The sequence below is a fragment of the Eschrichtius robustus genome, chromosome 3 (assembly GCF_028021215.1).
Source record: "Eschrichtius robustus isolate mEscRob2 chromosome 3, mEscRob2.pri, whole genome shotgun sequence".
NCBI lineage: Eukaryota > Metazoa > Chordata > Mammalia > Artiodactyla > Eschrichtiidae > Eschrichtius > Eschrichtius robustus.
The window spans coordinates 143,956,766-143,982,929 of record NC_090826.1 but is presented as its reverse complement, the minus strand read 5'-3'; the positions used below and the strand labels follow the sequence as shown (position 1 = coordinate 143,982,929).

Here is a 26,164-nt window from a genome sequence, read left to right as displayed (position 1 = left end):
GCAGAAAAGATGTGAATCTGAAGAAAATTCAAAATATTTTACTAATATCAAATTTATACTCTGATTCTCATATTTACATGACATAAGCCAACATTTAACTTCTCTTTCTGAAAACATATTGCTAAGGTAATTCCCTATACTAGACATTTTGACTCAAATAAACTTAAAATGAGAGGTTTTCTGAATTCAATTTAAGCTCCATGGAGGCAATGTGTCTGATACACTGTAGACACACAATAAATATTTGTTCACTGAAAAAAATGAATGATAAGATGTAGAGAACAAATGGATGGACACCAAGGGGGGAAGAGGGTGGGTGGGGGTGATGGTGGTGGTGTGAATTGGGAGATTGGGATTGACATGTATACACTAGTATGTATAAAATAGATAACTAATAAGAACCTGCTCTATAAAAATAAAATAAAATGCAAGAAAAATGAATGATAAAATATAGTCCTAAACTTTAGGAAATGCCCAACACTTAGCTTTCAAAGAGTTATTCCAAAAACTTCAAGAAAAAAATATAATGTGATGTAGATTATTACAATAAAGCTTACACATCTTATATAAGTAATATTTCTTAAAATAAGGTAATAAATCTTTAGCAATAAAAAGGAAATTTTCAACTAAGAGTTGAAATAATCACCTCCATCCAAAGGTTTCCAAAAGCAATTTTCATTTCTGTTTCTAATATTGAAGATAAAGCTGTTCCAAGAGATTTTTTGAGATCAGATACAATGCTTTCAAGTAGAACGCATAGTCCAGAGTTTGTAGATTCCTCCTCACAGCTCTTCTCTAAAGGTGTTGCTTCTTTAAAACAAATAGTTACAGGCTTTATTTAGGACTCTAATAGTAAATATTTTACATATATAATTAGTATTTGGCCATAAATAATAAACATTTAATGGATATAATTAGTATTCGATCCTAAAAAACAAATGAATACTTTATTTTTAAAACAGTATTCATGGGAGTTCCCTGGTGGCCTAGTGGTTAGTATTCCAGGCTTTCACTTGCCGTGGCCCGGGTTCAATCCGTGGTTGAGGAACTCCCGCAAGCCGTGCGGCACAGCCAAAAATAAATAAATAATTTTAAAAATAAAAATAAAACAGTATTTAGAAACATTTACTTCTAGTACAGTTGTTTTAGACTCAACATAAATATATCACATTAGCAAAAGCTTTATCTTTTGACAAAAGGAGACGAAATGTTTTCACGAAAATAGAAATTTGAGAAATGTGTGTGATATTTTAACCAAAATTTAAATTTTATTATTTTCAAAAAAAGTAAAAATTAAAATAATGCTTTGCATCTATTTATAATAGAAAACCAAGAACTATGGATCAAAATGTGTTTTCTTCCAAAGATAATATATTCTTCCAATCGCAACTTACATCAATAAATTGCTTTGAAAAGACTGAAAGCTCTGACTTAACCACCTTTATGCCTTCCCCTTCTAAAATAAGTTTTGATTATTTTAATTGATATTATTTCAATATAATTACTACTTTGACACCTGCAAACAACTGCAATTTCTTTATGGCAAAATTCAATGTATTAAGGGGCTTATCTCTACAAATACAAACCAAGGATTTAAAATGACAGTAATATAATGGGCAAACCAAACGCATGTTTCCCTTGAAAAACCATAAACTAGAATATTCTGTTACTCCCTCTAAATGCCATTTTGAATATTATGACAAAAGAAATTTTATTACCAAAAAGGTCAAATAAGTAGCATGTGATACATGAATACATGAAGCATATACATATGCTTTTAGAGACTTCAATAATTATTTTTCCCACAGAGGGAAATGGAGGGATGCATTTATAAATTCTGTAAGATTTAATATATTTCAACAAATATCAAGCCATAGAACAGATTATTCTGGTGGAAAAAAAGAGATAAAACAGCAGTATTGCCTTTAGCTTTCTTAAATATTTGTTCAAATTTTTTAAAAAAATTATTACTAGAGTCCTTCAAGTTTCTCTATTACTGAGTTTTTACTGTATTAATAGAAAGTTATGAATATGGAACTAATTTTTAAAATAAACTAAAAATTTCTCTCTACCTCAAATGAATATTTCCTGTAGCTACTATTAATTTAAAAGGTATACTCTGAGGTAAAAAATAGGATGCACACAGTGATTATAAGTATATAAAAATGTATGTGAGTGTACAGACAAAAATTCAAATTAATTTGTAAAAGTATATGTAGAAGGCAATAATGTTATATTTTCTCTTGGATTACCATTATAATATTCATTCATCTCTACCATTTGTGCCAGAAAATACTCCAAACAATGTTACTTTCAATGTACAAAATAAAAATTTACTATTAATTCCAACTGTTATCAATATTCTTAGTACATAAAATAAGATATATTTCTAATTATTTGTAGTAAGAATACTACCTGCTTTCAATTGTTGTTTAGATATACAAGGCTGATGACATACAACTGTGTTCAGAGATAAGTTTAGTAATTCTGCACTCAATTCTTCTTTACTGAGTGACTTCACACCACTTATTAGGCCTTTGTTTCTTAAATTTCTATCATCCCTAAGGTTGGGTTAGGAAGAAAAAATATTTTATTTTTTATAAGATAAATCACATGGCAACTAAAAACACATGGAATCTATTCAGAGGTTGGTGATTCTCAGCATATATATTAACAAACGATAACAATTTTTTTAATATAGAAGATAAATAAATATACACTAGAATCAAATCATCTGAGCTTTTGAGAATAATTATTATTATTATATATTGAATGTTTCCCAGGTACCAGGCACTGTTCTAAGCACTTTATGTATATATCAATCCATTTATTTCTCACAACAAACCTCTTAGGTAGGAGTGGTACTAATTTTTATCCCCATTTCACACATAAGAAACTGAGGTGTATGGGAAGTCCCTGGGGGGCCCAGTGGTTAGGACTTCACGCTTTCACTGCTGAGGGCCTGGGTTCAATGCCTGGTTGGGGAACCTAGATCCCACAAGCCATGCGGCATGGCCAAAAAAAAAAAAAAAGAAAGAAACCGAGGTATAAAAAGGTTAAGTAACTTGTCCAAAGTTATACCTGGTAAGTGGGAGATGGATTTGAACACAAGAATATGATCATCCCAAGATAAATAAACATACAGAACCATAATAAGATAAATAATTTACACAGGGTAAGCAATTATAAATTTACTTAGGATGAGCATAAGACAAATGATGTGAATTTGCTATTTGCTGAAAGAGCCAGTATGATTAGAGCATAGTGCATGAACCAGTTTATGCGGCTACAGAGAAAGGCAAGAACATTAATAAATGGAAAGAGATTTAAGGGCTTCAATGGGGAAATGGCATGATCAGATCTGTGTTTACCAAACTGTTGTTCTTGCAACTAGTAGGCTTCCAGCTTTTGTTAACGGCAGAGTAGCTTGGTCAGACTAACCCTCCCACAACAAGAATTAGAAAATCTGGACCAAAAGCAACAAAAAAAGACAACCAAAAAAAACCCTATTTGAAGGCACTAGAAGGCAATCAAATGTAGGCAGAAGGTGGAGGGGAATCTACATTCAAGAAGCAGATGCTGCACTGGTAAGAGCTACAATTTTCTATCTTTTTGCTTGAGGGTATTCCCCAATTCATCAATGCCTTACAACAGAAAGCCACAGCCTTTATGGCTTGAAACGTCAGAAGGCAATGTTCAGGACTGGCCAGAGCATATAGAAAGTTAAGGGGGAACCTGAAGAAGGGAGGAAACCACAGAGAAGGTGAGTCCTAAAATCTGCATATAAATTCTGCCCAGAAAAAAAAGCAACATACTGCCAAAAGACAAAGCAATCAACAGAACCAGACTCAAACACGACACAGATGTTGAAGCTATCTGATAGGAAATTTTAAATAATTTTGATTAATCTGTTAGAGGCTCTAATGAAAAAGGTGAATAGTATGTAAAACCAGATGGAAATGAAGAATGCCTTCAGCAGGCTCCTCAATAGACTCAACACAAGTGAGGAAAGAAACAACATACATTAAGACAGGTCAAAAGAAATTATCCAAACTGAAACAAAAAGAGAATAAAAGGTTAAAAAAATACATAAGAGCTGTTGGACAATATCAAATGGTCCAATATATATGCATGTATTAGTTGTCTACTGCTGTGTAACAATTAATCCCCAAAATTTAGCAGCTTGAAAAAACATTTATTATCTCACACAGCTTCTAAGACTCAGGGATCTGAGAGTAGCTTGACTGAATGGTTCTGGCTCACAGGTCTCTCACAAAGGTGAAGCGTGCTATTGCCTGGGGTTGCAGTCTTCTCAAGATTTAATTGCTGCTCATTCATGTGGCTATTGGCAGGGAGTAGCCCTTCGTTGGTTTTTGTCTGGAGGCTTCAGTTTCTCAGCATGTGGGCCTCTCCACAGGGCTCCTCACTGCATGGAGCTTGCTTCCCCACAACAAGTGACCCAAGAGAGATGGAAGAAACAAAAGAGTGCCCAAGAAGGAATTCCCAGGCTTTTATAACCTAATCTAAGAAGTGACATACCATCGCTTCTGATACATGCTATCTGTCACACAGACAACCAATCCTGGTACAATGTAGGAAAGGACTACACAAGGGCATTAATACTAAGAGGCACAGGGAATTCCCTGGAAGTCCAGTGGTTAGGACTCTGCACTTCCGCTGTAGGGGGCCTGGGTTCCATCCCTGTTCAGGGAACAAAGTAAGATCTCACAATGCAGCGCAGCCAAAAAAAAAAAAAAAGAAAACAAACCAACAAACAAACAAAAAATACTAAGAGGCAGGGATCACTGGCGTCATCATGGATGACTACTACTACAATGTAATTCTGTAATAGCAGAAGGAGAAAAGAAGGAATGGGGCAGAAGAAATATTTGAAGAAATATTTGGCTGAGAATTTTCCAAAACTAAAAATGAACACCCAAAACCATAGATCCAAGAAGCTCAGAGAATATCAAGCAGGATAATTTCCTCTCCTCTACCACAAACAACCGGCCATAACTGCTAAAGACTGCTAAAACAAACTGCTAAAAAAACAAAAGACAAAGTCTTGAAAGCAATGAGACGGAAAAAAAAGACACATTACACACAGAGGTAAAAGATAACATTTACAGCAGACTTCTCATCAGAAACCAAACAAGCTAGAAGAAAATGCAGTGACATCTTTAAAATACCAGAAGAAAAAGAAAAAAAAAAAAAATCAACCCAGAATTGTACATCCAGTAAAAATATCTTTCAAAAATAAATAAATAAATACACTATCAGACAAACAAAACCAGAAAATTCACTGCCAACAGATTTAACATGTCAAAGAAAGTTGTTTGGGCAAAATGAATATGACCAGAAATCTGACACCAGACAGAAACCTGGATCCAAAAAAGAAATGAAGAGTGTTAAAAATGGAATGCAAGATTAAAATATTCACTTTATTTTTAATTGCTTTAGAGGGTAAATGGCTGAAGCAAAAATACTAGCAAAGTATTGTGTTTATAGTTTCTTAAAAGTAAAATATATATATGACAATGATAGCAAAAATGGACAGGGGGAGAAATTCGAAGCATATTAAAATCCTTACAATACACATGAAGCAATATAGTATTATTTAAAGGTAGACTATGATCAAGTAAAGCTGTATATTATAAACACTGAAGTAACCATTAAAAAGTTTTTTCAAAAAGGTATAAAGTCAATAATGGAGATAAAATGGCACCACAATTAATCCAAGCAAAAAAAAAAAAAAAGGAAAAGAAAAGAATAGCTGAACAAATAGAAAATAATTAGCAAAATGGTAGATTCTGATCCAACCAATTAACTGTGAATAGTAGAAACTCATCAATTAAAAAGACAGAAATTGTCAGAATGGAAAAAAAGAAAAGTACCAACTACATGCTATCCACAAAATAGTTACTTTAATATAAAGACACAGATAGGTTAAAAGTAAATGGGTGAAAAAGATATACAATATAAATATTAAGCAAACAAAACTGGGGTAGTAATATTAATACTAGACAAAGGAAACTTCAGAACCAGGAATATTATCAGTAACAAAGTGAGACATTGTATAATGAGAAAGGTGTCAATTCACCAAGAAGACAATCCTAAATGTGTATGCCTCTGACTAAAGAGCTTCATAATACATGAAATAAAACAAAGAGAACAGAAAGGAGAAGTAAACAAATCCACAATTACCGTTGGGAATTTCAATACTCCTCTCTCAGTAATCATAGAACAAGTAGACAGATAATTAGTAAGGTTACAGAAGACATGAACAACACTATCAACAAAATTGACCTATTTAAAATTTATGGAATACTCTACCCACAAGAGCAGAATACATTCTTCTTAAGTGCACATAAAATATTCACCAAGTTAGACCTTATTCTTGGCCATAAAACAAAGTTTAACAAATTTAAAAGAATAGAAATCATATAAATTATGTTCTCAAGTCATGACAGAATTAAAGAGCAAATCAATAACAAAAGATAACTGGAAAATTTGAAAATATTTGGAATTAATTGCAACAAATATCTAAATAACTTATGGGTCAAAAAGGAAATTATAAGGAAAATTATAATTTTTTTTTTTTTTTTTTTGGCCACGCCACATGGCTCCAGGATCTTAGTTCTCCGACCAGAGATCGAATCCAAACCTGGGCCCCGGCAGTGAAAGCATTAAGTCCTAACCACTGGCCTGCCAGGGAATTCCTGAAAATTATAAAATGTATTAAATTGAATGAAAATAAAAACACAACATATCAAAATTTGTGGAATGCAGCTAAAGCAGTGCTTAAAGGGAAATTGACAGCAGTCTCAAAAAATGATCTAAGCGTCCACCTTAAGAAACCAGGAAAAGAGCACAAAAGGGGCATGAGAGTATTTTCTGGGGTAATGGAAATATTCTATGTATCAAGAGGGATGTGTGGGCTACACCAGGGTATCCACTGTCAACACTGTATAGTTAAGATTTGGGCATTTTAATATTATACATTTTCCCTTAAAATATAAAGAACTGTATAAAAATAATCATATAGGGGGACAGGGAGTAGATGGAAATACAGATAATAGAAGAATGGTAGAATCTTGATAATTGTTGTAACTGAGTATTTAGGAGTTTATTAACTCTTCATCACTTTGAAAGTTGTTGAAATTCTTCAAAACGAAACTTTTTAAAAATTAAAAATACCATTATTACTTTTTGAAAAACAAATGGGAAGTAAGTATTGAAGTAGAGAGCATAATGGGTCTTAGAGCAGAAAAGGGACAGGAAAAATAACATCACTTGACATCGGATGGTGGCAGAGTAGACAAAGAAAAGAAGACCATACAAGACCTGCTATTTAACTGGATATAGATTACGAAGGAAAGGCAGGAATCAAAAATGACTCCTAGGTTTCTGGCTTTAGCAAATGGGTGGAAGATGGCACTTTTTATTCAGATGGAGAACAGTTTAGAAGGAAAGATCGGGAGTTCATTTTTGGAGACGGTAGGTTCCAGATGTCTATGAGACATCCAAACAGAGATATCAAATAAGTAGATGAATATATTAGTCGAGACTTTAGAAGAGAGATATGGACTGGAGATATTAACTGGGGGTTGCTGGCCCATATTTAGGATTGTAAATGTGAGTAAAGCAGTTAGAATGAGGTATAGTATATAGTGTTTATAGAAGGGTTCTCCTAATCACCGTTATTAATATTAATTATTATAATCATCATCCATTTAAGTAATATAAATGTATCCTCACATTAAGTATGTGTGACTTAACACAGTATGATTGTCACACTTTATAGGAAAAAATAAAAATAAAAAACAGGCTCGCCTGATGATGTCAGTTAAAAGTAGTCTGACTACAAATTTTCATTTCACTAAAAACAGTTACATCTGTTAATTCCAAAACAGTGACTGCAGAAATAATGGAGAACTGATAAAATCTCACGAATTTAATTTTCATTCTAAGTTGAACTAAAAAAATAACAATTATATAAAAATTATCTCTCAATTTTAGTTTATCTCAAATTCAAAATGATTAACATATTACTAATTCTATTTCAGCCTTCAACAAACTCCAACATGATATATTATGTCCTAGATTAAAAACTAATTTGAAACTAGAGATAGAAATCTCTAATATTTCCTTTAATATAAAAAAATAACATTATCTTTGAACACAGCTAAAATGATAATTGACCAAGCCCCCTTACAAGAAAAATCTTATGGCTATTCATTTCTATAATCACTCCATTTCAGAGAACTTAGGCATGATCATGAAACTGTAAAAAGTCCATTTTTCAGTGAATACAATTCAGACTAAAACTGCAAATTAAAATTGCTCTTATCAGTTCCTTTAAAGCCTTTTCTCATACATGATGACTACAATTTTGCTTAACATTATGATACTTTTACCTTAGAACTAAGTTATGAATACATTAGTTGGGAATGGAGGAATGGAATGAGGAAGGGAGAAGGAGGAAAAAACTCTTATTGAGATAATTTTATGTGCTAGGCTCTCTTCTAAGTCATTTATATATTTTTTCTGACTAAATACTCACAATAACCTTATAAAGACAGGTATTATTATCCTCCCTATATTTTCCACATGAGGAAACATTAAGCAACTTTCCAAGGTCACAAAGCTGATTAAGTGGTAGATCCAAAATTCCAACTCTAACTCTATCACAGGCATCAAGGATATAACTGCAACATAACTTAGCCCTTCTCCACAAATTAATTAATTAGTTAATTAACTCTACTGCCTGCCTCATGACCAAAAATGTCAGATTTTTATTTCTATTTTTTTGGGATGTTAAATTGACTTTCCCTGCTTTTTCAAAAGTTTTCTAAATATCATATAACTTAAGTTGAAATGAAACCATGAGATTCAAATCTCATTCTTCTATAGCTTTCACATCATAAGAATGTGAGATATAACTGAATATACTTACTGGCAGATTTAGAAAAGTATGTATGTTTTTCATCTTGGTATGGGGGACACAGTATGATTTTTAAAAATTCTTTAATATAAGTCGCTATTTTTTTTAAAAAAGTAAAATGATCATGAAACTCACGTGCACAAAATAACAAGAGAACAAGGGAATAATTCTTGGTACTGAAGACAGCATTTTAATACACGATCATCATTGTTCTCATCGCTCAATCCATCTGCAAATTTAGTAAAAGCAACAATCAATAAGCACACTAAAAATCTGGGAACTGTATGAATAATCTAGGCCATATTTACAAATCAAATCATCTAAAAGAAAGAAAACTTTTTAAATAAGAAGAGGAAGATAAGACACAACAAAAACAATGCCTTGAAAATTCTGGATCTAGAATTCAGGCAGCATATAGTTGTGGGTTTAATAAACTGATTAGTTTGCTACTATCAGTAGAATGGAATAGGATATGCCTATTAATAAACCCAACGGAAAAAATCTGATCAGTAGGTTAAATGCCATATTAGAAACCAAAAGCTACAAATCTAGTCTCAGTTCAGTCACTTAGTGACTTAACATAAGTAAATTATGATTACATCATGCTTAAAATTAGCAACTCAAAAGAGGTCTGTAAAATTATAAGCAACTGTTCTGCCAGCAACAGAACCACTTTCATGTGTCTGCTTTTTCTTAAACTCTAAGCAATAACATTTAGAGAGAGATGTACAGGAGAAGGCAACACAGGCGCTAGGCAGAGAATACAAAAAGTAATTTCTAACAAATGCTAATATGTGGCTGACAGAGTGTCCTCTAGCATTCTCAAGCCCTAAAGCATGTAGTAAGTTTGTTTTTTTGTGAAAATAATGTAATGTGTAGGAATAGGACCAAAGACAGCATTTCTTATAAGTCCTTACACTACCTGCCTCAGAACTCCCTGGGGTACTTACCCAGACCCATTTCTGGACAAGAATCTTTGGAGCCTGGACCCAAAGATTGATTTAAGCCCTTGGCAACTCTCTTACACACTGAAATTCAAGATGTACTGGACGATGAGCCTCAACTTTGTTCCCAGATTATAACCTTTTTTCCCCTCAACTTTCAGCCTACAGTTACTTAGTCCTCTAAACTTTCAAATTAGAAAATTCATTCATGCATTCAATAAATATTTATATAGGGTCTAATTTGCACCAGGTGCCTATGCTAGGTAATTGGACATTCAAAAGACAAGCTCTTTGGAGTCTCACAATCTCGTGGTGAAATCTAGACAGAACTCAACTGATCTCACAGCATGGGCCTTAGGAAGAAGTGATTCAGTTCTTTAATCAGACAACCAGCCAGACAGACAGACATATATTATAGCAGCCAATTTTCCTTCTTTTAGCTCACAGAGTAAATACCACAATAATGCAAAATGGGCAGCTCAAAATCACTGGTTAACTTTAGTAATTCAATTTGACCCAAAAAAGGATGTTTAAAGGCAACAGTACATGCTCTAAAGGTATCAAAGTTCAAGATTACCTGTTCTGTCATTTTTTCTAGGACACATGGGCCTGGAAGATATACCTAAAACTACAAGAATATTCATGAAATATTTTATCAACAAATATTTTTGAGCACCTGCTCAGGTACTATTCAAAAGTGAACAAAACAGACTCTGAAAACAGACTGATCTGGGTTTGAATCCCTGCTTTCCCACATACTGGACATGTAATAATGGACAAACTGCTTAACAGGATGATTAAATGAGAAAATTCATATGAAACACTTGGCCCAATATATGCTTATATCATGTGTTCCTTAAGTAGCATATATCTATTACTTAAGATTCAGCTTAAATGGCACTTCAACAGCAACGACCTCTACTCACATTCAACACCAAAATAAATTCTGTATGAATTATAGTTAATATGATTTTTAACATTTAATAGAATTAAAGCTTCTCAACAGCAGGCCTTGTATGTCTCATTCACTGCTGCAGCTTCAACACTTAGAAGTGTCTGGTACAAATATTTGGCAGATAAATGATTCAACAAAAATATAATAAAAGAAAATATAAAAATGATGGAACAAACGTCTCACGTGGGAGGTGTCAGATAACTTTATTTTTGCTTTTAATTATTTTTACCTAATTATAAAAATAAAATAATTATAGAAAATCTGGAAAATTCAGCAAATATTAAGAAAATTAAAATAACTCATAATTCCATCAGCTCAGTATTACCAATATCCACCATCTATAAGTATATATGCATAATCTAAGAAATTTGGGATTGTACTTCATATTCTTTTAAATCCTATTTTTGTTTTTTATTCTTTTTGCAAGTTAAAGTGAGTCTATTAGTGTCAGCCCTAATCCAACAGGACTTTGTATTCTTATTAAAAAGGGGAAGGGCTTCCCTGGTGGCGCAGTGGTTGAGAGTCCGCCTGCCAATGCAGGGCACACGGGTTCGAGCCCTGGTCTGGGAAGATCCCACATGCCGCGGAGCAACTAGGCCTGTGAGCCACAACTACTGAGCCTGCGCATCTGGAGCCTGTGCTCCGCAACAAGAGAGGCCGCGACAGTGAGAGGCCCGTGCACCGCGATGAAGAGTGGCCCCTGCTCGCCACAACTAGAGAAAGCCCTCGCACAGAAACGAAGACCCAACACAGCCAAAAATAAATAAATAAATAAATTTTTAAAAAAAGGGGAAATTTGGAGACAGACGTGCACAGAGAGAAGACGATGTGAAGAGACACAGGGAGAAGATGGCCATCTATAAGACAAGAAGAGCAGTTTGGAACAGATCTTTCTCTCAAAGCCCTCAGAAGGAAACAACCCTGCTGACACACTGATTTTAGACTTCTAGCCTTCAGAACTGAGACAAATTCCTAAGTGGTTTTTTGTATTAATTTTTTATAGATTCCACATATAAGTGATGTCATATGATTTGTCTTTCTCTGTCTAACTTAATCTAAGAAATTTGGGATTGCACTTTATATTCTTTTAAATCTTATTTTAATATCACACGTCATTAACATTTTTCAAAATACAATATTCTCTCATATGGCTACATCATTATACGTAACTTCTCCAATTGTTAGACAGATTGTTTCCAATTTTTTTGCTGCATAAATCATGCTGTGATGAACATTATTTATATAAATCACTGTGAGCATCTCTGATTATTTCTTTAAAATCATTTCTAGAAAGAGAACCATCTCTTTTGGCTTCTTAATACACACTAATAAATTGCTCTCCTGAAAAGTTACTAATTCACATTCCCAGTGCACTGAGCACTGTGTCCCTATCAAGTGCTGGGAAGGAGTAGCTTTCTAAACATAGAAGCAATAAAAGAAAACAAGGAAGGAAAAAGTGAAAGATATAAACTAAAACTTTATACATAAGAAATTAACAATATTAAAAACAGCAAACAGACAGGAAAATATTTGCCTTGAACAAAGGACTGACTAGTTGTACTTCTTCTTTTGTGAATTACCTATTAATAATCTATGTCCATTTAGGGGAAAGGGATTTCTAGTTTTTCTAACCAATCTGTATAACCTTCCCATGTAAAAGGACACAAAAGAATTATCGCCTATTCCAGACCATAAATCATTAAGTAATATATTAGCTCAACCAATCTTCACAACCATTTTTTTCAGGGGGAGGTCATTTCCCCCCATTTCATTTACTCAGTTTCCTCACCTTTAACTTTCCCTAGGTCAGCTTATAAACCCAGGTCAATCACATTTCAAATCCTATTCTCTTCTCACCATAATGCATACTACATCAAATAAACACAATTTTGAAAAGAGTAAGGACAACACTAAAATTATGGTCAACTAAGGCTATTTTAACATGGACTATCTGCATTCAATTTGTGGCATTTTTCTTTTTTTTAATGGAAAATGCTTGTCTAAAAAAATACATTGTTATAATACTGTGATTACATAAAAGAAAATAATACAGCAAGATAAGCAATTATTAGAGTTAGTGGCAAATGTGCTTGACAGATGTAAAGTGTAAAGACTGTTTTGTTCTTGCTTTTCTCCAAGCAAGTACTTTAATTTCACTCAATAATCCTGAATTAAGTTTTTTCATAAGAATTTCAATTTACCATTAGAATATAAAATATAATTTTATTATGATAAAAATGACTAAGGATATTTCTAAAGGATATCATAAAATCACTATCAACAGAATAAATGTATTGAGTACATTAGATTTTATATAAAGAATGTTTTAAATAATCAGTTTGATAGATAACAATGAAACACATAAAGGATTTATCTGACACAGACAATTACACAAATAATCTATCTACAACGTTATAACTAAAAGTGCAATTTAACAAAACAAAGATCAAATAATACCAATTTAAGCTTTAAAGTGAAATATGGATTTCAAGGAAGACCCAGAAATTGAAGCAGCACAGAAGTTTGAGACCACTACTATGATTTATCCTCCTTAATAACCCAAAAAGCATAGACTGAAGAAGTCAAAGTATCGAAAAAGCACATAAAAATGGAAAAATCAAAAGAAACATAACAAGCATCTATAAATAATAAATGTGGCCAAAACATCTATTCTAAAATTAGCTCTTCTAAAATAAGTCTCAAAGTCAATCTATTGAAGGGATAGATATTCCATTTAGGACAAGTTCTTAACATCTCTATGTCTCAATTTCCTCATCAATAAAATGGATCTAATAAGAATTTATCTTCCACAAGTACTATAAGGTTTGAATGAGATATTAGCTGTAAAGCACTTAGAAAAGGGTCTGGAGAGTAATGGCCATGTAAGTGTTGATAACTATTATCATCATCTATACAATTATATAATAAAACACAATTTGTATCAACTAACAAAGAAAAACAATAAAAGATTAAGAGTAAAAAAAAATTCCCACCTCTTCTTAAGGATTGGGGCTTTACTGAAATGATGGTTTAGATCAGGGGTTTTGTTAACTGCGTGGCTGTTGTTTTAAAAAGTCCTATCTGTTAGCAACACACACCAAAGTACTACAGGCGTTCCAGGAGTTGGGGGAGAAGGGGAAAAAGAAATGAGAGAACAAACAAGAATGACAAAGTGTTGAGAATCACTGAAAATGAGTGAGAGGTACATAGGGATTCATTATATTATATTATATCATATTATATTCTATTATATTATATTATATTATATTATTCTACTGCATTTGAAAGTTTTCATAACGGAAAGTAAAAAAAAAAAAAAGACCATCTAAGGTGTTCAATTTAATATAATGTGTTTTTAATTTTAATATTTTTAATATTTTCTTAACTCTAATAAGTGATTTTTTTTTAGTGGTTTCCTTTAAAAGCTCTTAAACAGCACATGATGTTCCTACTCAAAATGCATAAGCATTGTATTTGGAATATACTAAGAGCTAATAAATATTTGTAAAGGGAATAAATAAAGGAATTAATGGGAGAGGCCCTTTTTCTTCAAAGATTTAAGACTAAACAGCTATGCCAAAAGCCTTCTCAGGGTTAATTTCATGATTAGATTCATCTAAAGATGAATTCTTTCATATCCTATGGTGAATATGGATACAGTAGACAACATAAATCCATATTTAAAATAATATAAATCTACATATACAAATATTTCTGAGTTGGAAAGAAACAAATTTTTAAAGAATGAAATATATCCTCTAAATGTATGTATAAACTCTGCAGAGGCAACAGTGTTGCTTTACACACAGATCTTTTTCCAAATAGTTATATAAAACATGAAGAACAATGGGTGGGATAGGGAGGGTGGGAGGGAGATGCAAGTGGGAGGAGATATGGGGGTATATGCATATGTATAGCTGATTCACTTTGTTAGAAAGCAGAAACTAGCACACCACTGTAAAGCAATTATACTCCAATAAAGATGTTAAAAAATAATAAAAAAATAAAAAATAAAATAAAAACATGAAGAACATACTTAGGTTCTAAGATTTTTAAATGACTAAAAAAAAAAAAAACTAATATGGAAAAAAAATCAGGAGAAAATCTATAGACATCTATAATAAAAATACCTCCTTATTACAGGTTCTGACAAACCAGAGGTAAACAGTGCCTGCCTCTGCATTATATTAACTGCATGCAGTAATGATTAGAAACATAGATCACTTACTGGCCTCATCACTCAACATGGTATTTTAAAAAAAGAATCCAAAGTACTGTAATATAGACAACTATGCATACAGAACTACACAGTCGCTCTCTGTGAAATATGGACATAACCTAAGAAGGTCTAGGAGAAGCAGAAAAATAAAAATCAAAGGCCTCCAAACCAAGCCTAACAGAATATGCCAAAGCATCACTATGCCCTGCCATTTCACACTGTAATACTGTTAATTTTTTTTAAAGTTCTGCACCATTTCCCTTCATTAATGAGTCAGCATCCAAACAAATCTTAATCAGGAAGCAGCCTGAGAGAACAATACTTACAAAGTTTTTGAGATGCAAGTTGTATTGATTGACCCCATAGCTTTCTATCTTGATTTTTGAGACTGTCATTGATGAAATGAACTGCAGGTATAGCTTTGTGCTTGGCACGTTTCAGTAATTTTCCTGCCTTCATACGATCCAGCTCTTGCACAACAACCCAGGGAATTATTAATACAAGCCTGTCAAAGCCTAAAAAATAAGATTTCTTAGAAGTCAACAAATATGTATTGAGCTACTAAATCAAACTGCTATAGGAGAATTAAAAGTTTTAAAGAAATTCACAATCTAAATGAAGAGATAATACATAAAAATAGGAACTAAAATCAGATATAAATGTCAAGAGAATGTTACAAAAATAAATACTACTGGAAATCAAAGAAGAGTAAGTTTAGAAGCTAGGTTAACCTGTAAAGGCTCTTTTTTCTTTTTTTAAACTTAAGTTGATTATGCTTCATATATATATACACACACATACTTAATAGCATATCCAAATGGAAATAAGTTTGTGGGGGGGAAAAACCCACATCACTGTTAATATAAAGTATCAACTCAAATAAGAAAATCAGAATCGGTAAATATGTTTTATAAATACCTTGGATTTCTGTTGTCTTCAAAATTCTAACAAATTTGAGATGATTCATCAGTATATTTGTGTCAACAACAATTAAAAGCTTTTTGTCTGAAGCAGTATTTGCTAGAGAAAAAGAGCCAAGTGAGGATTTCATGACATTTGATAACAGACTTGTATAATAACTACAATTTTGGTATCATAGAACTTTGATAGCATTCTTAAGGCAGTACTTTAGACAATAAAAACAAAAATGCATTTACTCCAATTCTTAAGAGAAAGAACAGTAATCAGTGTTTAATTATCTACCAGTAGAATATTGTATATTGCTTAAGGGTGGATTTTAAATCATAAATTAACTTGCACCAGCAGTAACTATGTTGCCAAACCCTGTACTTGATCACTGGTAGTTAAGTACTTAGGAATCATAAGCTAATTTTAATGTACTCTGAAATATAACTGAAAAGACAAATGTGTAAAAGAAAGAAAAAAGATAATACTAGCACTGTTATTTCATAGGGTCATGTGAGGAACAGATAAGTTGATGCATAGGAAAACACTTAATAAATTGAAAAATGCAATGTGAATATAACATAGCATTACTATTTTTACAAATACAATTCAAAACAGTATACTAACATATTTTGGGTAATATCTATCATTATCTTCTCCAAGGAGTGAGAATAATCACAATTTTACTATATAAATAAGAAATCCATGAATATAATACCTTTGAGCAATTTGCATTATTTCTGATCAGTGCTTTACAAAGCTGAAATTGTTAAAAGTTATGATTAAGAGCAAAAATAAAAGACAGCTCATAACTCTGATTACTGCCCCTTGGCAAAAGGAGAAAGAGAAAATATGTCTAACTGCCTAATAATGTGAGATATATAAAGCAAATGATGGTAAGACAAATCTTAGACCGGATTCCTATAGCTAAAAGAAATATACTTTATTATTTCGAATAAGCACATTTTAACATTTTTCCTCTAAATATTATAAAAATTGAATGTCGGCACATTAACTCTTAAGAAAACATAGGAGATCATAAAACTGTCATATGTATATAGGATATACCAGAAGAGGAATGTACATCATCTTCCACCAAGTCAATCTCCATACTTGTTAACTCTCCAGAAGGTGGAACCACAGGTAAATCCACACTTTTTCCCATACGTGCAGCGTGAAGCTCTTCTACTATCTGCATCTAAATTGCAAAAGACCCGCAGTAAAATATTTTGAATTATTTTCTCTGCAGATTAATAAGAGAAGAAAGCAATTAATTCTTAATTAATTCACTTAATACAAGATAGTTTGCGGAAAGAAAAAAATTTACAAATATATGAAAGCCACATGATAAAAGAATACAGATTTATAAACATACACAAGGTTTCTAATATAGCTCTTCTCTTCTTACTTTATTATTTCTGCAACCTCAGGCAAGCATATTATTTAACAACCATGGGTCTCAGTTTACCTACACAATAGGAATATTAAATATCTGTATCCTTTTAGTATTTTTTGTAAGGATTAAATGAAATAATGTGAAGAACCTCACACAGAGCCCAGTACAAAACAGACTTCCAAAATAAGTTAATTCTCATTCCCATTCTCACTTCGAAGTATTTTAGGAGCCAAATATGTTTTTATCTGGATGACGAGCACCTTTCCTAAGATTTCTAAGATTGTTTATGAACCATCACAAAAACTGAAATCCAGATCTTAATACCCTTCTCACTTCAGGGAAGTAGTTCCCTGATGTATTCTGATGCAAAGAAATTAAAGTATAATCTCACTTTAGAGCAGAGGTGAGAAATCTTTCTTCTATCAAGGGGCACTGACCCAAAAGACATAAAAGTATAACTGTCACAAATAAAAAGCAATCAGTATGGTTTTAAAGTCTCCTTTAAATAGAAAAACACAAAGTGTTCTATGAATCTAATTTTAATTTAGAAGCAGGGAAGATAAAATTGTATGCAATAATTCTATGAGGTTCAACCAGGAGATTCTAGCTGAGAAATGAAGCAACAGGTAAAAAATAAATATGTATGTGCCCTCATTTTCATTGAACAAATGTTCATCTTGTTGCTAATTAGAAAAATGAGGCAAAACATGTTAATATCATACTGCATTTTGGCAAGCCAAGGCATAAGCATGAAAAAACATAACATTAATTTAAAATTCATGTAACTTGTGGGCCACAGGCTCCATGCTCTTTATTCAAAACAGATTAGAGGTTATTAGAAAAAAAGGCCAAAAGGTGATAAAGTAAATGTAAATACTTCTCCAAATAGTTTTTCATGGCTTCATAAAAACTTATATATTGAATTAAGCAGAGACATCACTGTTATTTTCATACTATCAAGGTTTTTATACTCATTATATTTTATTTAAATAGGAACCCTTTGACTTAATTTCATTAAAAATATTCAAAGTAAATAAATATATCAGTAACCTCTTGATCTGTATCTTGAATACTTTCAAGTGACACTGAAGAACATGGTGCTTCAAAACTCTGAAATGAAAAGTAATTTTATTAGTTACGAAGCATATACCTAGAGTAAGGTTTTTCAACCTTGGCACTACCGACATTTGGGATCAGGTAATTCTTTATTTTGGCGGCTATCCTATGCGTTGTAGGATGTTTAGAAGTATCTCTTCCCTCTACCCACTAGATACCTACCCGCTCCCAACCATGACAATCAAAAATGTCTCCATTCCTTTGCCCAAGCAATTTCTGTGGAGTAATAGAGATAAAATCTGATTGTAAATGGAGTTGAAGAGAAAAGGATTTATACTTCAGTTTAAATACAAGTAAACTATGTTGTGTGCAGGTACATACTTAAACAGTCACAATAAAAAGAAAAACAATGAACTGAAAAAAAAAAAAAATGTCTCCATCAAGTCAGTTGCCAAATGCCCCCCTAAGAGGCAAAACTGCCCCCAGATGAAAAATTGCCCCTAGAATAGAAAAGCCTCATTCTATTAAGTTATGAAACATAGCAGAAATTCTTTAGGGTTTACTCATCTATATATATACATTCTTAAAAATACTCGTTTTCTAGGATAAAACACGTCACCCTAAGAAACAGAACAACCATGGCAAAGGTAAAAAGAGCTGGCCTTTGGTGGTGGGAAATTTTTATCCAGGAGCAAATGAGCCATTTATAAAAGTGACATGACAAAACAAAGGGAACTTGAAGATTATTATATGGCTGAGGGAGGAAAAGCTGAAAAATGTTATCATTTATGGGTGTTTTATTTTTTGTCTCCTAGCAAAGATCGAAAATCTCAATTTTTCACTGGCACTTTTGGTGAGTGGATGAGACTTACTCAACCCTACATACAGGTGACATGAAACTCAGCAAAAGCCACTACTGAACCAAATCATCTTCTAAGAATTCTCCAAACACCAAACTCACCAAACTTGTATTTTACAAGACACTGTATAAAAATTAGACCCTCTTTAAACAAGTGTATCATATGTTGCTTTATTGGGAATTCAGCTTCTACCCAAACTACCCAACATCAATCTTCACCTGATACAACACCACATACATCACACACATAGGCCCATTATAGCTTTACTATTCCATGACCCTGGGTTTTATAATGCCTTTTCCACCTGACTTTAAATCTCACTAGAGCTTTAGGTTCTTTTCAGCTAAGGAGTGCCAACCAAGCTAGAGATTATTATAGAACTTCCTGCAACTCCTGACATTTGAAGTCTTTTCATTCTTTTACTACTACCCTTCACTCTCTTTGACCACAGGTCACTTTCAGTGATTTCAATAAATTTTCTGTTACCTCCAAATCCAGAAAAGTTCGTGTCAGTTTTCCTGGAAAACCTCCTCCTTATTATAAAAGAAAGTCTTAGTGGGTGTTAAATGTTTGCCTTCTCCTACCATACTTTATTAAATACATGGACCGGGATAAAGCCTTCCCTGGAGATGACAAAAGGGAATAACAATAATGATGGTATAAATGGTTTTATCTGCTAGAGTGATTCCAAACTAAAAACCTGATTACACTGCTTCCTTGATTACATTTCAATGGCTCTGTACTATCTACAAGATAAGAAACAATCTTTCCCATGAGAGATAAAGAAATCCATTTTCTGGACCCTCGCTTCCTCTCCAACTTCCTCTTCTATAGATTCTCTACACATCTCAACTCAAGTCAAAATGAACAACTTAAGTGCCCACGTAGGGTCTTGCCATGCAATTTCATAACTCTGGGCCGTTACACAACTGATCCTCTCCCCTGACAGGACAACACTTCTACTCTTTGCTCTACACATTTTTCAATACCAAGCTTAAAAATCCCCACCTTAATAAGCCCTTCCTTAACTCACTCCCAAATTTATACTAATACCAGCCAAATTCTTAGGGCTCTAATATTTACTTCACTGTATTTGCAATTGTATTTGTTTACTAATCTACCTCCCTGGGAACTTCTTGAGGGTAAAAAGCATCTTATTCATCTCTAAATCCCTAGAACCTAACACATAATAGGTATCTTTAATTAATGTTTGATAAACTGATGAATCTCTACCCCACAGACTCATAAGAATTAAGTGGGATACCGTTTATAAAAGTGGCCTATAAACCACAAATCTCTAGAACATTAGTTAGCAATGGTGAGGGGAGGGTGCAAACTGATTAAGGGTCTGTATCAAAGGACTGTAAAACCTAAGAAACAAAATAAGTCACTTTCTCCTAGGAAAGCATAACAGGATTACTAAATCCAGAAAATAGTTATTTCTTTGTAAGGTACACTCATTATTTTAGGAAGATAATTATCTACTGAGGAATTTATGAGGAAAACAAAACAACAAATATAATATTAAGATGATTAGCTACTGTCAATAATATGCTAACGATAATATATTCAAGATAAGAACAATATTTACTTGCTGCTCCTGTGTCTACATGACTTTGAGTCAGATAAGACTGCTATCAAAGGAATATAAAGAGTTTTAATTCCAATAACTGAAAAGTAATCATGCAAAAATTGCTTCCCCTACAACTTAATATTCATGCTATGCATCTCTTTTGGTTTGTGTAGTAATTCTACAGAGAGCAAAAAAACCTATAAGATGCAGTGCAGGGATTTCTCATACTGTTCCTCAGATGTACAGCACGAGGGGAACACCAAACAATGATACAAAGATGTCTGTTAAACATACTGGAAAATTCAGATTCCCTGCCTGCATGCTACTCTACAGAACTGGTTATAGAGCACAAGAAGAAAACTGTAGCTTTCCTTTGAGAAAGCAATAAAAAGAACAAACTCAATTTTTTCCTTCTTTGGAGTCCTTCAAGTTCAGTGAACAAAGAGTACTCTCTCTCAAGCTCTTCTGGCCTCCCTAGTTACAACCCCTCCATTTTTCAAAGGAAGTATCTTATACTACACTCTGTAGTCTTGATTCCTAAAGTAGGTAGGCTCCACCACCGCCTGTTTTTAAGCAGTCTCTAAATTTCAGAACTTCTGAAGTTCCAAAGTTCTAAAAGTTGTCTTAAAGGTATCAATAAATAATGTTATTTGCCATAGAAACAAGGCTATAGCAATTAGGTTCTCAAATTAGTCCACAAATGCTGACTTATTACATAATTTAGAAGCAAAACAAGGTATGCCAAGCCTTCTAGCCTGGATCTCTGTACACATAGTTCCCTTTGCCTGGAACATCCCTGCTTCTCCCATCTCACTCCACCTTGTCTGCACCTGAATAACTCCTATTCAATCCTCAGTTCTCAGTTTACTTGTTATCCCCTCCAGTAAACCTTCCTGAATTAATCCCTCCATGGCGTACCAAGGCCATGTTAATCCCCTGCTGTGTATTCCCATATTAGGTGATAAGTACTGATCAGACCTGAGGTGGCTGTTTCTGTGTCTCCTCATATTAAGTGAGTCTCTGAAAACAAAGACAGTGATTGTGGTGCCTGGCATATAGGGCATTCAAAAAATAATTTGTTAAACGAATAGCTATTTGGAATAATAACCCCTGGATGTTCTATAGTTCCTGGAGTTAGAGAAGAGCCTAAGACTGTCACAGTGCTATTCTGATAGAACAATCTATAATGGCTTCTTTCTATATTTTTACACATTCCCTCCTATTTTGGATCCTTGATACTTGCCAGGATAGCTTCCTAAGGAAGTTGGAATTATCGTGGTAAAATAAAAGAATCAATATTATCTTCCTGACTAAATAGAATCAGCTCTGCATGATCATTATCTATAATAGAAACAACACAAACCTAAGTATATTAAAACTCTTTGCTAAAGACTATATTCATTTTGCACTACCTTACCTGGGTTAGGATTTCACTAGAACTTGAATCATTACTTCTTTGATGCTCATGATATTTTCCTTCCCACTCACGAACAGTCTGCTTATACGTGGAATCTGAAAATAAATGTTCACTTTTGTGCCTTGTCAAATTTAACGAAACCTGGGAGCCTTCCAGGCATTCTTTTTTCTCCTGCTTAGTCTTTAACTTGTTAGAATCTAAACTGAAGACATTTTCTTCTACAAGCTTCTGGAGGGTTTCACGGGATTCTCCTAGGATTTTGAAATTGATCTTTTTTCTTCTAGATTCGAGGGGTTCCTTAATTATCTTGTTGGACTTATAATCCTGAGAAAATTGGATTCTCTTGCATTTCTCCAAAACATATTTTTCAGAACTGTCTCTAAATTTTTTGTACCTTTCTTTCTTGAGTTCCTTCATCTTCTCCCTCTGAGCAAGTAAATGAGGCCATTTTTTTTCACTTGCCTGGCCTTCAGCTTTAGGTCTCACATCTTTGGCAATCTTAGGACTGCTAAAGTTTTTAATTCCATGGTCCAGCTCACTCTTAACATTTGTCAATTTAATATCTTTAACTTTAAAATCTATACATTTACTTATACCTTTTTTAGTTCCATTTGAAGAAGGACTCTGAGAAATAATTTGATTATCATTTGAGTATGATGTTTCTTGGAGTTTAACAAGTCCTTGGGATGAAGAACTAAGTTTTGGTCTCTTTCTTGGAGTGTCAGTTTCTACATTCAGTCTGTAAAGCAGCACAGAAAACTAGGTTACATTACAATAGTACATGATAATATGTAATATTGCCCTGTATCATTTTAGTTAGGAAATGAAAGAACTGGCCTGATAGGAAATTCATAAAAAGTAAGAAATGGCTACATTAAGAATGAAGTGGAAAGGATTACTCAACAAACGGTATTGGAATAACTGGTTTGCTATTTGGAAAAAAACACCACAAACGTACAGCTTTATATAATACCAGACAGTATAATTTCAAACAGATTAAACACTTAAGTGCAAAATAATTATTTCCATAACTGCTCTACTTCATATTAAATACTTAAAAACCATAGGGGAAAAAGGGAATATTTATCTGATTTCTTAAGAGAACTTCCTAAACTTAATAGCAGTGGGAAAAATCACAAAGGAAAACAGTAAACGTAAATGACTATTTACTTTAAAACTTTAGCATATTAAAAAATAATAAAATTAAAAGAGCTTGGAAATGGTATTTACTACATATGTGACAGCTTATTAGCCTTAGTAAATAAAAAGCTCATCAAAAAGTACTGACTCTAAACAAACATATGGACACCAAGGAGGGAAAGTGGCGGGGCAGGGGTAGTGGTGGGATGAATTGGGAGATTGGGATTGACACATATACATTAATATATATAAAATGGGTAACTGATAAGAACCTGCTGTATAAAAAAATAAATAAAATAAAATTCAAAAAAGAAAGTACTAAGACTCTAGAATAAGGCATAAACAGAAAATTAATGAAAGAGAAAAAGGGAATAGCTAATAAACACTTTGGGGTAAAAAGTCTGACTTCCCTAGAAGTCACAGACATGCTAATTACAACATACCATTTTCTTCTATCAGATTAGCAAAGATTTTTAAATAACATTAAACACCAGCAAGAAATTGTAAAATGGACCCTCTCATATGTTGCTAGTGGAAATGCAAAATGATTTAACAGTTACACAAAGGAATCTGACAATATAATTAAGAATTCTAAAAATGTTCTTATCCTTTGACTTCTTAGTAATTCGCACTTTAGAAATCTATACCAAGGAGGAAAAAAAGCAGAAATGGACTAAAAAATAATAACAGCAAAATATTCAATTCAGGGCTATTTATAAGAGCAAAAAATCAGGTACAAGATAAATGCTAAAATTTTTGAAATGACTAAAAAACGTCTTCTATCGAATATGATGGAGTGTCATAGTCATTTCAAATGATGTTTATGAAAAGTTTTCAAAGACATAATGAAACATATTGATATAATATTAAGCAGAGAACAAGTAGGGCACAAATCTGTATACATAATGCGGTCTCAACAGTTTTCTAGCATAGTAAAAAAGCTAGAAAGAAATGTGCTAAAAAGTTTTAGAAGCAGCAATAGCTAGAAGTGATAACATTTTCCTGCTTAATAAAACTAGATATTACTTTGTAGTCAGAAAGAAAGGGGAAAAAAATTCGACGAACCACAATCCATTAATTTATGTCAGTAAATCCTTAAGTGCCTTTTAAGCACCTGTCACTCTGCCGGGCACTGGGAGGCAGCGGAGGACATAACAAATACAGTCTGTACCCCCAATTAATTTACCGTCCAGCAGGGGAGAAAGAGATGGTAAATAAGTGACTTCTCAAATAATTAATTATGCAAGAGCAAACTATAAACATCTCAGAGTTTCTATAGGAGTTTCACCTGAGTCTTCATCTGGTTTTACTTTCTTTACTATCTCTTTCTACAAAAAGACTGCCTATCATTATTTATCTGTTAATAAGTAGCAATAAAACAAAACTTTAATAGGACCCTAGCTTGACACTTAATAGTATATAAGACATCAACTGTATTAAAGAGAAATCAGAAAAACAACAAACAAAAGAAAAATTTTAACAGGACCCTGTAGTTCTCTGAGCAGTTTAAAATTCCTATTTCATTTTTTTCTTCACAACAGCCCTGTACTGCATATTTCACAGCAATCTATGCACCATGGTCCATATGGTCATAATTAATAAAAACTCAGCATTATAATACCTTTTAAAAGACCAGCAAAATTAAATCTTAAAGTTACCTCTTATCAACTAGTTTTGCAAAATGCTATATTGTGATAATGCAGTTGTATATTTGCAACCCAAAATACTAAAGTTCTGAGATCTTTTTAGACATGTTAGACATATAGCAAATACTTATTTTTTATGAATGACTTAAGCGTAAGCTCAATATCAGCTGAAGCTAAATATCACCATCCTAGATTGAACTCTTGTGATACAAAAATAAATGTGAAATCTTGTCAAAAATTTAATTTTTATAATTAGATTATTTTAAAATCTAGTAACCAAGGTTTTATTTTTATTTTTTTGGCCGCGCCACGCAGCATGTGGGGTCTTAGTTCCCTGACCAGGGATCGAACCCATGTCCCCTGCAGTGGAAGCATGGAGTTTTAACCACTGGACCACCAGGAAAGTCCCAAAATTTAGTAACCAAGGTTTTAAAACATGATATACGGCAAGAAAAATAATTGCTCAACATTACCAGTGGCTAGATTACTCCATCAGCCATCATAATGCACATTTAGGATATTAAATCACATACTTACTTTCAACTTAGGTCAAATGAAGAATAAAGTACTTTTTGGTTAATTCTGCCAATAATGGGTACTGCTGATGGCAATATTACCATCTCTCTAATACTAACTGAGATAAAACTTATCTCCTTTTCAACTCCTGGACTTAAAGATTTGGCTAATGGTTATGATGCAATTTTTATTGAAGAAATCCCACAAACTGTGTGCAACTTGACAAAATGCTTTCTGAATATTTTCAAAAGACTGCTGCCTTTGCTTATATTTTTATTGCTAAAAAATTCATGTATATGTACTTAAACCAAGGATCTGGAATTGTGGTAACAATACAATGTAACTGGCTTTCAGGATGACAAAATTCTCTCTGATTTTCCACCTACATCTCAGCTTCCAATGTTTGCACATCAATTTCAGGACCTTCCCTGTAGTTGAATAGGGAGATCTTTTCGGAAGATGCCATGTACCATAAAGAAATACTTATAACCTTAAGGCAAATAAGTGTGTTTACTGCTCCAGGAAGTAAACAACAACCTCAAATGAATCATTTTCTCTGCAGGCAACCAACGGTCATGAGAAATCTCGCATT

General features: G+C 33.0%; 1 protein-coding gene across 6 annotated transcripts in view; it reads right to left on the bottom strand.

The window, feature by feature from the left end:
- The window catches only part of SWT1 (SWT1 RNA endoribonuclease homolog), a 103,280-nt gene that overhangs the window by 60,185 nt on the left and 16,931 nt on the right, over positions 1-26,164 (bottom strand). For 4 of the 6 annotated variants that reach the window (XR_011073646.1, XM_068541408.1, XM_068541409.1 and 1 more), the window contains 8 exons: positions 22,271-23,009; positions 18,415-18,474; positions 17,037-17,166; positions 15,981-16,082; positions 15,389-15,577; positions 9,080-9,173; positions 2,416-2,561; positions 647-810 (listed from right to left, as the gene is read on the bottom strand). Coding sequence is in view for 5 of the 6 variants with exons in the window: in XM_068541408.1 (XP_068397509.1) it covers positions 647-810; positions 2,416-2,561; positions 9,080-9,173; positions 15,389-15,577; positions 15,981-16,082; positions 17,037-17,166; positions 18,415-18,474; positions 22,271-23,009 (1,624 nt within the window). In the remaining variant the exon portion in view is untranslated. Of the gene's footprint in view, positions 1-646; positions 811-2,415; positions 2,562-9,079; positions 9,174-10,465; positions 10,517-15,388; positions 15,578-15,980; positions 16,083-17,036; positions 17,167-18,414; positions 18,475-18,642; positions 18,697-22,270; positions 23,010-26,164 lie in introns of all 6 variants that reach the window. The other 2 variants (XM_068541411.1, XM_068541412.1) reach the window with 2 other exon arrangements.